Source organism: Bos indicus x Bos taurus, chromosome X, assembly GCF_003369695.1.
Source record: "Bos indicus x Bos taurus breed Angus x Brahman F1 hybrid chromosome X, Bos_hybrid_MaternalHap_v2.0, whole genome shotgun sequence".
NCBI lineage: Eukaryota > Metazoa > Chordata > Mammalia > Artiodactyla > Bovidae > Bos > Bos indicus x Bos taurus.
Genome location: NC_040105.1, coordinates 55,995,190 through 56,011,367, shown reverse-complemented (window position 1 = coordinate 56,011,367; position 16,178 = coordinate 55,995,190). Strand labels below are relative to the sequence as shown.

The 16,178-nt window shown below is 42.2% G+C and overlaps 1 protein-coding gene across 1 annotated transcript in view; it reads right to left on the bottom strand.

Annotated features, from left to right (window-relative positions):
- Positions 1–16,178, bottom strand: part of DGKK (diacylglycerol kinase kappa) — a 174,401-nt gene that overhangs the window by 118,108 nt on the left and 40,115 nt on the right. The window contains exon 2 of the mRNA XM_027534554.1: positions 2,516–2,626. Within this exon, the coding sequence (XP_027390355.1) occupies positions 2,516–2,626 (111 nt within the window). The remainder of the gene's footprint in view (positions 1–2,515; positions 2,627–16,178) is intronic.

Here is a 16,178-nt window from a genome sequence, read left to right as displayed (position 1 = left end):
ACAGATTTCTCAGGAGGCAGTTCAGGTGGTCTGGTATTCCCATGTCTTGAAGAATTTTCCACAGTTTCTTGTGATCCACACAGTCAAAGGCTTTGGCATAGTCAATAAAGCAGAAGTAGATGTTTTTCTGGAACTCGCTTGCTTTTTCAATGATCCAACAGATGTTGACAATTTGACCGCTGGTTCCTCTGCCTTTTCCAAATCCAGCTTTAACATCTGGAAGTTCATGGTTCATGTACTGTTGAAGCCTGGCTTGGAGAACTTTGAGTATAACTTTGCTAGCGTGTGAGATGAGTGCAATTGTATGGTAGTTTGAGCATTCTTTGGCATTGCCTTTCTTTGGGATTGGAATGAAAACTGACCTTTTCCAGTCTGTGGCCCCTGCTGAATTTTCCAAAATTGCTTGCATATTGAGTGCAGCACTTTCACAGCATCATCTTTAGGGATTTGAAATCAGATTGATTATATTCTTTTCAGCCAAAGATGGAGAAGCTCTATAGCTGACTGTGGCTCAGGTCATGAACTCCTTATTGCAAAATTCAGACTTAAACTGAAGAGAGTAGGGAAAACCACTAGACCACTCAGGTTTGACCTAAATCAAATCCCTAGACCGCTCAGGTTTGACCTAAATCAAGTTTGACCTAAATCAAATCCCTTATGACTATTCAGTGGAAGTGACAAATGGATTCAAGGGATTATATCTGATACACAGACTTTGCCTGCAAAGGTCTGTCTAGTCAAAAGTGCCTGAAGAATTATGGACGGAGTTTCATGACATTGTACAGGAGGCACTGATCAAGACCATCCCCAAGAAAAAGAAATGCAAAAAGGCAAAATGGTTGTCGAGGAGGCCTTACAAAAAGCTATGAAAAGAAGAGAAGTGAGAGGCAAAGGAGAAAAGGAAAGATATCCATCTGAATGCAGAGTTCCAAAGAATAGCAAGGAGAGATAAGAAAGCCTTCCTCAGTGATCAATGCAAATAAATAGAGGAAAACAATAGAATGGGAAAGACTAGCGATCTCTTCAAGAAAATTAGAGATACCAAGGGAACATTTAATGCAAAGATGGGCTCGATAAAGGACAGAAATAGTATGGACCTAACAGAAGCAGAGGAACCAGAGATCAAATTGCCGATATTTGTTGGATCACAGAGAAAGCAAGGGAACTCCAGGAAAACATCTACTTCCGTTTCATTGATTACACTAAAGCCTTTTCCCGTGTGGATCACAACAAACTGTGGAAAATTCTTAAAGAGATGTAAGTACGAAACCACCTTACCTGTCTCCTGATAAACTTGTATGCCAGTCAAGAAGCAACAGTTAGAACCAGACATGGAACAATGGACTGGTTCAAAATTGGGAAAGGAGTGTGAGAAGGCTGTATATTGTCACCCTGCTTATTTAACTTATAGGCAGAGTACATCATGAGAAATGCCAGGCTGGATGAAGCTCAAGCTGGAATCAAGACTGTCAGGACAAATACCAACAACCTCAGATATGCAAATGATATCATTCTAAAGGCATAAAGTAAAGAGAAGCTAAAGAGCCTCTTGATGAAGGTGAAAGAGGAGAGGGAAAAATCTGGCTTGAAACTCAACATTCAAAAAACTAAGATCATGGCCTCTGGTCCCATCATTTCATGGTAAATAGAAGGTGAAAAAGTGCAAGTAGTGACAGGTTTTATTTTCTTGGGCTCCAAAATCATGTGGACAGTGATTGCAACCATGAAACTAAAAGATGCTTGCCCCTTGAAAGGAAACCTGTGACAAACCTAGATAACATATTAAAAAGCAGAGACATCACTTTGCCTGCAAAGGTCTGTCTAGTCAAAACTATATTTTTTCAAGTAGTCATGTATGGATGTGAGAGTTGGACCATAAAGAAGGCTGACCACCGAAGAATTAATGCTTTTGAAATGCGGTGTTGGAGAAGACTCCTGAGAGTCCCTTGGACAGCAAGGAGATTGAACTAGTTGATCCTAAAGGAAATTAACCTTGAATACTCATTGGAAGGACTGATGTTGAAGCTGAAGCATCAATACTTTTGCTACCTGATGTAAAAATTGGAAAAGACCCTGATGCTTGGAAAGATTGAAGGCAAAAGGAGACGGGGCAGCAGAGGATGAGATGATTAGATAGCATCACTGACTCAGTAGACATGAATTTGAGCAAATCCTGGAGGTAGTGAAGGACAGGGTAGCCTGGAGTGCTGCAGTCCATGGCGTTGCAAAGAGTCTGGGACGACTTAGGGACTGAACAGCAACAACATAATGGGATATGGTCTAGCTAGGGACATAGTGGAGCAGATTAGGATTATCCACCTTAATTCTTGCTAACATGTCTTTACCTCTTGGTTTATCTCCTCTCAAATTATTTCCTGGTACCTACCTACTAAAACAATTGACACATATACGTATATATATATACATACACATTTATGTGTGTGTGTATATATGTGTGTGTGTGTGTGTGTGTGTGTATATATATATATATATATATATATATATATTCTCTTACCGCAGGATGGTGTGCAAAGCAGAGCCTTTGTCCTCGAACCAGAAAATATCTAAGCTTCCATCTCTTGAATGAGTTACAGTTCTTTAGCAGAGGTCCTTCCTTCAGTATTTTCTGAAAGATAGAAGCATAGCTTTGAGTAATTAGGTCAATTTGCAAGACCATATCACTTGTCCTCTCATTTGAGAAGTTCAGATATCTTGAAGGCCCTGTCACATATCTGAGAAATGGCCTAAGGGCCAGGCAAGAATACAGAGTTTCTTAGTTATTCAGAAAAAGCATTGGTTACTCTTGGATAACATATTCCAAATCATATAGGCTCTAAGTTTCTTAGGACACATGGCCCAACAACCATGGAAAACATTTTCATTTGTGGGAGGAGGAGGGGATGAAAGACAGAACACATAAATATAAGAGCTACATTCCTAGGGAAGGACAAATGGTTGGGGGAGAGGCTGAGTTCAGTAAGGACAGATATTTTGGAAATCTTCAGGTTGAAGGCCTAGACAGGGCTTTCATATCTTCTATTTTAGAGTGTTCTTTTTAGAATAATAAGTTGGATCATATCCCTTCCTACTCGCAAGCCTCCAATAGCTTCCCAACAGTTTTAGAACCAAATCCCAAGTCTTTATCATAGCCTTCAAGGGATTCATGATCTGGTGAGAGCAAAAAGTGCATGAACAAGAACTACCATCTGATTACTTTACATATCTCATAGTTTTACCAACTGATTTTTCTGTTACTTGTCGACAGATTGATTCTAACCAAGCAGAGTCTGCTTACCATGTTACCGTTGGGGAGGCTTTCCCCAATGTAACCTTATAGGATACAAGTCAACATGCAAGACTACCATCTGGGAGTACTCACATCCACCAAACTGCAAATAAGCCCATGCTGAATGGACGAAGAGACAGACTTAAGTCATAAAATCAAAGTTCTATCATGAATTCCATCCATCATCTAAATTAGAATTCACCATTTGGCGGTTATGGAAGTGTTTGCTTGGCCCACCTAGTGTTTTTAAGTTCTTAATTAATTGATAATATTTAAAAAGCAGAAAATTTCAAATAAAAATCCAAGTTTCTATTAAAAAATCTGAACATCTGGTAACAGGGGACCTACATTTTCACATGGCAACAGTCTGCTGGAACAGAGTAGCAGCTGCTCCCTTTAGATGGGGCACCCAATTCCAGCAGGTATTTAAGTTTGGGACCCCACTTAAACAATCATTTGCTACTTCCGCTCTCCCAAATATACCCATATCTGTTATACTATCTGTTCAATTCTTTAACCAATAAGTTAGTACTAATGGAGAGAGCCTTTGTATGTCAATTGAAAAGTCAGTTCATAGCAATCAAAGTTTACCTGAATCATCTTGACAACTTATGGGAGTTTCCAAGTTACTGTACCACCCTTGAGATGTTTACAAAAGAATGGTGCCAAGGAGTCAAGACAAAAAAATAAAAAAAGATCTTGTGGGAATGTGGCATGGAGAGTGAGAAATTACATTTAAATTGTTGAAATTGAGTCATCAATGAGAAAACAACTCTGTGTAAGCACTGTGATTGTATCACTCTTTCTCTGGTCAGATGGCCTATGGAATATATTCTCAATGATGGCATTTGGTATTCTCTATCCCAATCTTTTCAACTTTATGCCATATATTGTTCCACACTAAGTCTTCATGATACCTAGACAGTCATATTTACTTCTCTCTGCCAAAGACTTAAGTTCAAAATTTTAAGTGCTCCAACTTCATACAACTGAAGCCACATCCATTATTTCTTCCCCTTTCCCAAGCTATTCTACTTTGTCAATTGCTAAATTCTTCTATTGTTCTTATTTTACCATGTATGCTATCCTTTGTAATAGTTTATTTACAGTTTTTGGCTGGATATTTCCCCCATTCCATTTTAAGTTTAAAACATCTCTTAATTTCAACTGCTTTTTCTTACCCCTGCTGCCATACCCAGGTTCCTTCTCCTCCTGTTGCTTTCAGGATTAGGATGATGGGGTGAGGTGGCAATGATGAAATGAGGAGGGGGATTTGCTTTTCTAGAAGACTCCCAGAACCCTGGACCTTCTGGTTCCCGCACAAAATTGCCACACCCTATGATTTGACATACTAAAACATATAGAATTCAGCCTCTTCTCCCCAGCTACTTCCTTCTATCAACCTGTAGTAATGATCACTGTTTAATTCCCCTTCCCGGTACTTAAGAAATATTTCCTTTTCTTCCCTTACTTGTGCCCTACTAATTAATCATGTTATCCACCTAGGCACACAGAAAACCAGTTAATTAATTAGTTAATTAATCCATTAATCTGGAGACACAGCAAATCATCAAAATGTTCAGTTCTCATTTCATGAACTCTGCATTTGTCATGGTCAAGAAAAGAAAAGAAAGAAAATGACAGGTGATTTGGTTAACTAAGAATTGTTTTCTTTCAGGGTAAAAGCCATGTAACCAATATCTAGCTACTCTAATTGTAAGGACTGGATAGCTTTAACTGCATGCATGTTAGTTTACTTTAATAAGCTTCATATTGCTATACTTAAAAAAAGAAAGACTTTATGGTGCATAGGAAAAGGAGTACGTCAAGGCTGTATACTGTCACCCTGCTTATTTAACTTATATGCAGAGTACATCATGAGAAACACTGGGCTGGAAGAAGCACAAGCTGGAATCAAGATTGCCAGGAGAAATATCAATAACCTCAGATATGCAGATGACACCACCCTTATGGCAGAAAGTGAAGAGGAACTCAAAAGCCTCTTGATGAAAGTGAAAGAGGACAGTGAAAAAGTTGGCTTAATGCTCAACATTCAGAAAACTAAGATCATGCCATCCAGTCCGATCACTTCTTGGGAAATAGATAGGGAAACAGTGGAAACAGTGTCAGACTTTATTTTTTTGGGCTCCAAAATCACTGCAGATGGTGACTGCAGCCATGAAATTAAAAGACGCTTACTCCTTAGAAGGAAAGTTATGACCAACCTAGATAGCATATTCAAAAGCAAAGACATTGCTTTGCCAACAAAGGTCCGTCTAGTCAAAATTATGGTTTTTCCAGTGGTCATGTATGGGTGTGAGAGTTGGATTGTGAAGAAAGCTGAGTGCTGAAGAATTGATGCTTTTGAACTGTGGTGTTGGAGAAGACTCTTGAGAGTCCCTTGGACTGCAAGGAGATCCAACCAGTCCATTCTGAAGGAGATCAGCCCTGGGCTTTCTTTGGAAGGAATGATGCTAAAGCTGAAACTCCAGTACTTTGGCCACCTGATGCGAAGAGTTGACTCACTGGAAAAGACTCTGATGCTGGGAGGGATTGGGGGCAGGAGGAGAAGGGGACGACAGAGGATGAGATGGCTGGATGGCCTCACCGACTCCATGGACATGAGTTTGGGTAAACTCCGGGAATTGGTGATGGACAGGGAGGCCTGGTGTGCTGTGATTTATGGGGTTGCCAAGAGTCGGACACGATGGAGTGACTGAACTGAACTGATCACTGGATAGAATGCTTCATATTTTCTGAGCTCCTACTATTGACTCCACCTTACGCTAGGCCCTTAGAAGCAGCTAAAGAAGTTGCAAGCACCTTCCCTGTCTCCCTGGTGGCTTAGACAGTAAAGCGTCTGCCTGCAATGCGGGAGACCTGGGTTCAATTCCTGGGTCAGGAAGATCCCCTGGAGAAGGCAATGGCAATCCACTCTAGCACTCTTGGCTGGAAAATCCCATGGACGGAGGAGCCTGATAGGCTACAGTCCATGTGGTTGCAAAGAGTCGGACACGACTGAGTGTCTTCACTTTTACTTTCTCTGTCTCAAATATATGGATAGTGGGAGTGGAGGTGGAGGGACAGATAATCCATGTAGACAAACATGAAGTTATATGAGCTCAGAGCACCATTTGAAAGAGCCGTGGGAGCTTCATGTCCATTGCGTTAAATCTTTACCTTCTGGTTCAAATGAGAGGTTCCACTAAGATAGTGGCTATCCACTCACACATCCTGCCATTAGGTACACTGGCCAACACAATTATCTCCTCTCTGTTCCATGATATTAAACTGGTCTTTGTGAATGCATTAGTTTTAAGTACAGGGCTGTCTACTCAATGACCATAGAAGGCTAGCTGGTTACAAAAGAATCAACAACCTAGCAGGTGAACTGGGAGCCCAAGCCCAGTTGCTGCTAAATTCTAGGGGATTATTGAATGCTGACCCAGTATTACCAATTCATTCCATTTTTCAAGACAAGTTGGCAATTCAGGTGAAAATTTGTGTGAAGTTTTGGAATATGGACATATTAACTACTAATTAAATTAAAACAAAAAACTTGAGAGGGCCAAACAAAACATAGATGAGGCCAAAATTATGCCACAGACAACCAGTTTGCAATTTCTGAACGTAACTACTGTCAGTTTCTCTAGATGACAAAATGAGTGAGTGGTGGGTATTCCTGGCTGGCAGCAGAAGAGGTTGCAGTGTATGAGTTCAGCGTTTGTGTGCCTGTATATGTAAGATATATATTACCAAGTTGGTAGCAGATAAATGTTGATGTGACTCATGTATAGTAATTAAGGGGAAAGGTTAGAAGACCATTTAAAAGTTTCTTAACACATTATTGACTGGGCGATTTTTACAGAAACTAATGCCTCTAGCATTAATATGTCTCTGGTAAATAATGTACCAAGTTCTAAACTCAGGCTCTATATCGTCAACTCTGAACTTCTACAAATATCCATTAATCCATTACTGTTCAAAAATACCCATTAATGGGTTGAGAGAAGGTAAAATTCCTATAGTTTCTTTCTCTTTAAACTCTGTCCCCCTTGGGGAGATGTTTCTAAATAAACCATGGTTTACTTAAAAACACAATAAGCAGCTCCCAAAAGTCAGTTTGAACAAGCAGACGCTAAAAAGCCACTCAAATCAATAGGCTACCACAAGTCAATAAAATATGTGCATGCAAACGAAACTTTACCTGCCTAGGGTCACTAAACTTAACAAGGACATGAGACAAAAATTGGAAGAAACAAACCAAAAAATACAGCCTATAAAGTGATGCATTAGCAGAAGAACCCTCGCTTATCCTGTAACAGGATTTTCAGTTTCCAGATAACATCATTTCATTGACCCCTTGCCACAACCATGTGAAATGTTACTTCCAATTTCCAGATGGGGAGTTTTTCTGTTTCTTTAAAGTGACTATCCAAGAATAATTAGAAGAGTAAGGAGAATTCACATGCATACAGAGCTTTGCAATGGATAAAGTGCTTTTACTTTTGTTACTGAAACTCCCCAGCATCACTCTGAAGTAGGTAGTGAAAGGCACCTACATCAATTCTGTCCTATGAAAGATACCCTGAACTTTTATTTCTTTAAGCGACTACTATTTTTATTTCTAAGGCATTATCAAGACAGTTGAAAATTTCCTTCTCAAGTAAGATGGTCAATGTTTGATATTTTTGAGATTTTGCAGCATCTTGGGACTACAACATTTGTCAGAAGAAGGCATCTCCAGTGTTATTATGGGAGGCAATAAAAAACAGGATTATGTATGGGAATTGTTTTTTGGTGGCCATGTTTATAGGCACACAGATAGTTCATAAAATGAGGCACACCTGTAATCCTCTTGGTTCAAGTTGCCACATTCCTGTGGCAATATGTGTGGTGCTGCAAATAGGAAAAAGTTAGGAAGGGCCATTGGATCCTTGTACATACTGAAATGCTTCTTAAGTCAGAACACATTGTACGCAGTTCTATCTGACATTAAAATGCAAATAGCACTGATATCTCTACTCTTAAACTCTCAAGGCTGGGTGTTTCATAGTGGGAGTGAGTGTGATGCTGAGTTCAATTACCACAGACATCAACTGACTTCATTCAAATTCAAAAGCGCAGGATTTATCATGCGTGTGCGTTTAGCTGCTTCAGTCCTGTCCAACTCTTTGTGACCCTATGGACTGTAGCTCGCCAGGCTCCTCTGTCCATGGGATTCTCCAGGCAAGAATACTGGAGTGGGTTGCCATGCCCTCCTCCAGGGGATCTTCTTCACACGGGGATCAAACCCCAGTCTCCTGCGTCTCCTGCATTGCAGGCAGATTCTTTACCCACTGAGCCACCTGGGAAGCCCCCAGGACTTATTGAGGCATAGTTAATTCAGGTCTTGAGTACAGCATTCACACAAAAAATCTTTGCCTAACCTGTGGCAGCCCTTGAAGAGAAAGCAGTTTCTTTTTGTGTCTTCTTTAATAAGCCAACCCCTCAATTCATTAGTCCCAGAAACCCCTGCACTCTAGCACCAGTGATCTTTCTCCCTGATGTTCTATAACTCGGCATGTACAAATTAATTGCCAACAGTGATGGTAAGGATTTCCTTTGCTCCATATTTATAAAAGTGTATTTTATAAAATATCTCAACAAGGTCTGTAAAGCAGCCCCATTGCCTATATATAATTAACACCTGCCTGCTGCTTAGTTGGGAAAGGGCAAGTACAACTGCTTCTATGAAACTTTCCTCGTGCTCCTCCAAAATCCTCCAAAGCTTCTACTATCTGTTAGGCCTCTTTTTCTGTGGCTCAGTGGTTTTTTGCTGGATGAGGCTTTGGAGGATTCTCTTACCCTGTCCTAGCAAAAGGAGCCCCTATTACATAGCCAGAGTGAATTTCACCCCCACCTAATCAAAAAGTAAGCAAGTATCATGACATGCACCACTACCTGTTATTAGCTGGCTGTTCTTCTGTTTTACTTCCTCATGCTGCTCTTGGGAGGGAGGCTGGACCAAGTTGGGATGAGTGGGTTACCATTCCTCCAGTGAAAACCAGACTTCCACTATGAGCACAGGTAAGGAAGTCAGTTTTATATCTATGGCTCCTTCAGTCCAAAACCTGGAACATCTATTCTCTTTGCTTTGGGGGTGGGGGTGATGGAAAGAAAGCCATTTCGTAAACCAGGCCCGCCAAAGTTGATTCAGAGCAACAATGTTTGATTTGGTTAAAATGCAACTCTGGGAGTTTTTAGGCTTTAAGAAAGGCCAGGCCCGCTGCGTCTCTGAAAGCTTTACATTCCCCAGGGTCCTTGTTGATGTTGCCAGAGTCAGACAGACTGGCTCCAGCACTGACTAGCTGTGTAACCTTGGGCAAATCACTTAACCTCTCTGAGCCTCAATTTCCTTGTCTGTCAGATGAGAATACCTTGCAGAGCATGTGCCTGACAGCCACCATCTAAGTGTGAGTCCCTTGTGGTGTGTGGGGGCAAGCAGTCCATTCATCCCACTACTGGGAGCTCCTGTCTCTGGCCCTACTAGCAGGCCTGGCTGGCTAAAGGCTGAAGCAGAAGAATGAGGAATAGGGACCAACTGTCTCAGTTTTCCCAGGACTTTCAGTGCTAAAACCAGAAGAGTCATAGGCAAACTGAGACTTGTTGGTCACCCTAGCATTCAGGAGCCAGGTCTCTCTACTGCTCAGGTCTACAAGGACTATAGCTTCAAATCCCTCCTGCTGCTTCCTGTGCTAAGGAAGAACTGCAGAGGCTCAACCACATCCCTATTCTCTGTTAGTGAAATAAAAGACAGTTGAAAATGATGCTACATTTTTCTCTGAATATGAGAAAATTTTAACCAATTCTTCCATATCATTCCAAAGAGATTTTATATACATGCACAAACATGTGTTGTGCTCTGCTGTGCTCAGTCGCCCAGTCATGTCTGACTCTTTGCAACCCCATAAACTGGAGCCCGCCAGGTTCCTCTGTCCATGGGATTCTTCAGGCAAGAATACTGGAGTGGGTTGCCATTTCCTTCTCCAGGGAATATTCCTGACCCAGGAATCTAACCCATATCTCTTGCATTGTAGGCAGATTCTTTACCATTTGAGTCCCAGTTTTAGCCTTGGGAGAACCAAAATCTTGGAAGCAGGAAATCCAGTTAAAGGAGCAGTATAAGTAGAAGCTAAGTGGAAGCAGCAACTGCTGCCTAGAAAAGGAAGCTCTGTGGTCACACAAAATCCCTAAAGGAAAGATATTAGGGAATTTTGGACACTGGCCTTCAACCTAACCAAGCTCACAGAGGCCAGAACACACATTATCATATCTAGTGCCACTGAATTACAAGGAATGACAAAACATAACTGCTTCCAACTGCTTTCTTCCCCGTATCTTCACCTGACTATCTGTAGTCAGAAATGGATAGGTTCTTATAACATCCTGTGTATGTTTCTTCTCTCAGGGATACTGCCCCTACTGCTTCTAGCCCTTTGGTGCCACCACCATGTCACACGCCTTCTCTGTCCTAACCACCTTCTGTGAGACATGTGGCTCCTGTTCTGACTCTGGTGACATCCCCATAGAAGCAGCCAGGGCAGCATCTTCTCTAAGCTTCTCTTCAATTATCTTTCTCCAGAGGAAGACAGTTGTTTCTGGCTGACAAATGCCTACTATCTGCCTTTGTTTTATATGCATTATCTAATTTCTTGCCTACAGAAATTGTCCTGTTGGGGAGGTGGAGAAGTTGAGGATTAGGGAGGTTAAGTAATTAGCTCCAAGTCACAGTGAGTGGCAGAGCTGGGGTTTAAAGCCAGCTCCGTTTGACACTACTGCCTCTCCCCCCACAAAATCCTAAGCATCAACAGAATGATGGTCATCATGATCTGGCATGGGTGTCAGATCCAACCTAGGGATCACTTCAGTCCACTTATTTCTTACCCTCAGTTCAGTTTAGTTGCTCAGTTGTGTCCGCCTCTTTGTGACCCCATTAACTGCAGCTCACCAGGCTTCCCTGTCCATTACCAACTCCCAGAGCTTACTCAAACTCATATCCATCGAGTCAATGATGCCATCCAACCATCTCATCCTCTTGTCGTCCCCTTCTCCTTCCACCTTCAATCTTTTCCAGCATTAGGGTCCTTTCCAATGAGTCAGTTCTTCACATCAGGTGGTCAAAGTACTGGAGTTTCAGCTTTAGCATCAGTCCTTCCAATGAACACCCAGGACTGATCTCCTTTAGGATGGACTGGTTGGATCTCCTTGCTGTCCAAGGGTCTCTCAAGAGTCTTTTCCAATACCACAGTTCAAAAGCATCAATTCTTCAGTGCTCAGCTTTCTTTATAGTCCAACTCTCACATCCATGCATGACTACTGGGAAAACCATAGCCTTGACTAGACAGACCTTTGTTGGCAAAGTAATGTCTCTGCTTTTTAATATGCTGTCTAAGTTGGTCATAACTTTCCTTCCAAGGAGTGCTGCTGCTAAGTCACTTCAGCCGTGTCTGACTCTGTGCGACCCCAGAGATGGCAGCTCACCAGGCTCCCCCGTCCCTGGGATTCTCCAGGCAAGAACACTGGAGTGGGTTGCCATTTCCTTCTCCAATGCATGAAAGTGAAAAGTGAAAGTGAAGTCGCTCAGTCGTGTCCGACTCTTAGCAACCCCATGGACTGCAGCCTACCAGGCTCCTCTGTCCATAGGATTTTCCAGGCAAGAGTACTGGAGTGGTGTGCCATTGCCTTCTCCATTCCAAGGAGTAACTGTCTTTTAATTTCATGGCTGCAGTCACCATCTGCAGTCATTTTGGAGCCCCCCAAAATAAAGCTTCTCACTGCTTCCATGAAGTTTCCCCATCTATTTCCCATGAAGTGATGGGACCAGATGCCATGATCTTAGTTTTCTGAATGTTGAGCCAACTTTTTCACTCTCCTCTTTCACTTTCATCAAGAGGCTCTTTAGTTCTTCACTTTCTGCCAAAATGGTGGTATCATCTGCATATCTGAGGTTATCAATACTTCTCCTGGATATCTTGATTCCAGCTTGTGGTTCATCCAGCCTGGAATTTCGTATGATGTACTCTGCATATGTCCTGAATATTCATTGGAAGGACTGATGCTGAAGCTGAAACTCCAATATTTTGGCCACCTGATGCAAAGAACCAACTCATTGAAAAAGACCTTAATGCTGGGAAAGATTGAAGGCAGGAGGAGAAGGAGACAACAGAGGATGAGATGGTTGGATGGCATTACTGATGCGATGGACATGAGTTTGAATAGGCTCTGGGAGTTGGTGATTGACAAGGAAGCCTGGCGTGCTGCAGTCCATGGGGTCACAGAGTCAGACACAACTGAGCGACTGAACTGAACTGAACTCTGCATATAAATTAAATAAGCAGGGTGATGATATACAGCCTTGATGTACTCCTTTCCCGATTTGGAACCAGTCTGATGTTCAGGGTCCAGTTCTGACTGTTGCTTCTTGACCTGCATACAGATTTCTCAGGAGGCAAGTAGGGTGGTCTGGTATTTCTTCCCCTAGAGGCCAATATTTCACTTAGGAGGCAAAGCCATGGCCAGTAATGTCTGCAGATTTCCCACTAGTTTAACAGAAGGAGACCATGTATTATAAATGATTTCACAAGGGAAGAAAAAAGTCAGTTTTTTGAGGGACGCCTGAAATATAATAATCCCATATTTTCATATGTTGATACTTTGAAACAATATGCTGGATCACGTCTGCTGCTGCTGCTAAGTCGCTTCAGTCGTATCCAACTCTGTGCGACCCCACATGTCTCAGTTCAGTTCAGTTCAGTCACTCAGTCGTGTCTGACTCTTTGCGACCCCAGGAATCACAGCACGCCAGGCCTCCCTGTCCATCACCAACTCCCGGAGTTCACTCAGACTCAGGTCCATTGAGACAGTGATGCCATCCAGCCATTTCATCCTCTGTCGTCCCCTTCTCCTCCTGCCCCTAATCCCTCCCAGCATCAGAGTCTTTTCCAATGAGTCAATTCTTCACATCAGGTGGCCGAAATACTGGAGTTTCAGCTTTAGCATCATTCCTTCCAAAGAAATCCCAGGGCTGATCTCCTTCAGAATGGACTGGTTGGATCTCCTTGCAGTCCAAGGGACTCTCAAGAGTCTTCTCCAACACCACAGTTCAAAAGCACCAATTCTTTGGTGCTCAGCCTTCTTCACAGTCCAACTCTCACATCCATACATGACCACAGGAAAAACCATAGCCTTGACTAGACAGACCTTGTTGGCAAAGTAATGTCTCTGCTTTTGAATATGCTATCTAGGTTGGTCATAACTTTCCTTCCAAGGAGTAAGTGTCTTTTAATTTCATGGCTGCAGTCACCATCTGCAGTGATTTTGGAGCCCCCAAAAATAAAGTCTGACACTGTTTCCACTGTTTCCCCATCTAGTTCCCATGAAGATCATGGGATGCCATGATCTTCATTTTCTGAATGTTGAGCTTTAAGCCAACTTTTTCACTCTCCTCTTTCACTTTCATCAAGAGGATTTTTAGTTCCTCTTCACTTTCTGCCATAAGGGTGGTGTCATCTGCATATCTAAGCTTATTGATATTTCTCCTGGCAATCTTTATTCCAGCTTGTGTCTCTTCCAGTCCAGTGTTTCTCATGATGTACTCTGCATATAAGCTAAATAAGCAGGGTGACAATATACAGCCTTGACGTACTCCTTTTCCTATTTGGAACCAGTCTGTTGTTCCATGTCCAGTTCTAACTGTTGCTTCCTGACCTGCATACAGATTTCTCAAGAGGCAGGGCAGGTGGTCTGGTATTCCCATCTCTTTCAGAATTTTCCACAGTTTATTGTGATCCACACAGTCAAAGGCTTTGGCACAGTCAATAAAGCAGAAATAGATGTTTTTCTGGAACTCTCTTGCTTTTTCCATGATCCAGTGGATGTTGGAAATTTGATCTCTGGTTCCTCTGCCTTTTCTAAAACCAGCTTGAACATCAGGAATTTCACGGTTCACATATTGCTGAAGCCTGGCTTGGAGAATTTTGAGCATTACTTTACTAGCATGTGAGATGAGTGCAATTGTGCGGTAGTTTGAGCATTCTTTGGCATTGCCTTTCTTTGGGATTGGAATGAAAACTGACCTTTTCCAGTCCTGTGGCCACTGCTGAGTCTTCCAAATGTGCTGGCATATTGAGTGCAGCACTTTCACAGTATCATCTTTCAGGAACTGGAATTCCATCACCTCCACTAGCTTTGTTAGTAGTGATGCTTTCTAAGGCCCACTTGACTTCACATTCCAGGATGTCTGGCTCTAGGTGAGTGATCACACCATCGTGATTATCTGGGACGTGAAGATCTTTTTTGTACAGTTCTTCTGTGTATTCTTGCCACCTCTTCTTGATATCTTCTGCTTCTGTTAGGTTCATACCATTTCTAGGAGCTCCTAAACCTGAGGACTTCAGCTTTTAGAGGTATTTTAAAGTGCTTGCAACCTGAGGCCAAAAAAACTTTGTAGGAATGGAAATGTGTAGTTCATTTGGCTATAACTCACTTGAAGAGCAAATCAATGAAGATTTGACTGGTGCTTTCATCTTTAGAAATACCTCTTTCAAATCATGGCTTCAAAAGTCTCTGATAAGTGGGCTGGATGAACCCATATCACCTAACCATATATACTTGGGGAGTTGGGGAGATTGCCTTATTGTGAAACTGGCTCCATGCAGACAATCATCTGAAGATGTGCACAGGACCTAAAAATACAGTCACTAACAGGTCCTCTGGGGATGAAGTGATTAGATGATAAAAAGGGGATGTGAGATTTTTTCATTTTAATTTGTTCTCAGCCTTATGAATTGGTGTTGACAAGAACTGTGAGGTTGGAAGACAAACTGATGCTAGAAACAGTTGGTTTGCTTGCTTCTTGCCTGCTTCTTACATCAGTAATAGTCTAGGCAAGATGAAGTTCACTGATTCACTAGTGGTTGTGTGTTGGGGGGAATAGAAGATCTATATGCATATTGTGTGTGTGTGTGTGTGCGCACGCACACGTGTGTGTGTGCTTGCCCACTTTGCCCCATCAGTGACAGGTGAGAGCAGGAGAAAGGTCTCAGGTAAGGGAACCTGAGGGATGGGATTGGCCTGGGAGCAGGGTGAAGGACAGAGCCATGGGAGACTCCAGCCAACAACTAAAGCTGTGGATAGCCTTGCTGCCTCTGAGTAGAGGACTATCCCTGGCTGAGTAAAACTGCCTCATGCAGAGTGTCAACTAAAAATTGACACTTGCCATAGGTGCTTGCCATCTACCTCTACAAGGATTAAAGCATGTGCTGCTGTAGCTGCCGATTTTCAACAGCCCCTAAAAGAACTTCAGGGTGGAGAGCAGAAATGAGGCACTCTGTGCTCAGAGAAAAACTGGCAGAACAGGTCTTCAAGAGAGTTAAATATTTTCAGGAGCCAATTTATTAATATGAGCTCAATTCTTGTATCTCCTATCCAGAAAAGTACTAAAATCCTTCATGGTGATGACTGTTCCTCGTGACTAGCAGAAAGTTTCATGAGACTAGCAGAAACCTTCTGGAAAAATATATGTTTGATTGTATGTATTTTCCTTTCACCAAAATCATATATATTCTGACCTCCCCCATCCCCACCTCTTTGGAGCAGTTTCTCAGAGCTATCTGAGGTGCTGTCTCCCTGGCTGCAGTCCTCATTTTGCCCCAAATAAAACTTAACTTGCAACTCTCATGTTGAGCATTTTTTTTAAGTCAACAGGAGGCAGGAGGTATGGTAATTTAATAGCCCACCAGGCCTGGAGGGGAATGGAGGAAAGAGCTGTGATTGCAGGAGACACTAATCTGCCAAAGAGGTGACTATGTTGTAGGCTTTGGTTATGGTGAAATTACTGGCCAGGTAACAA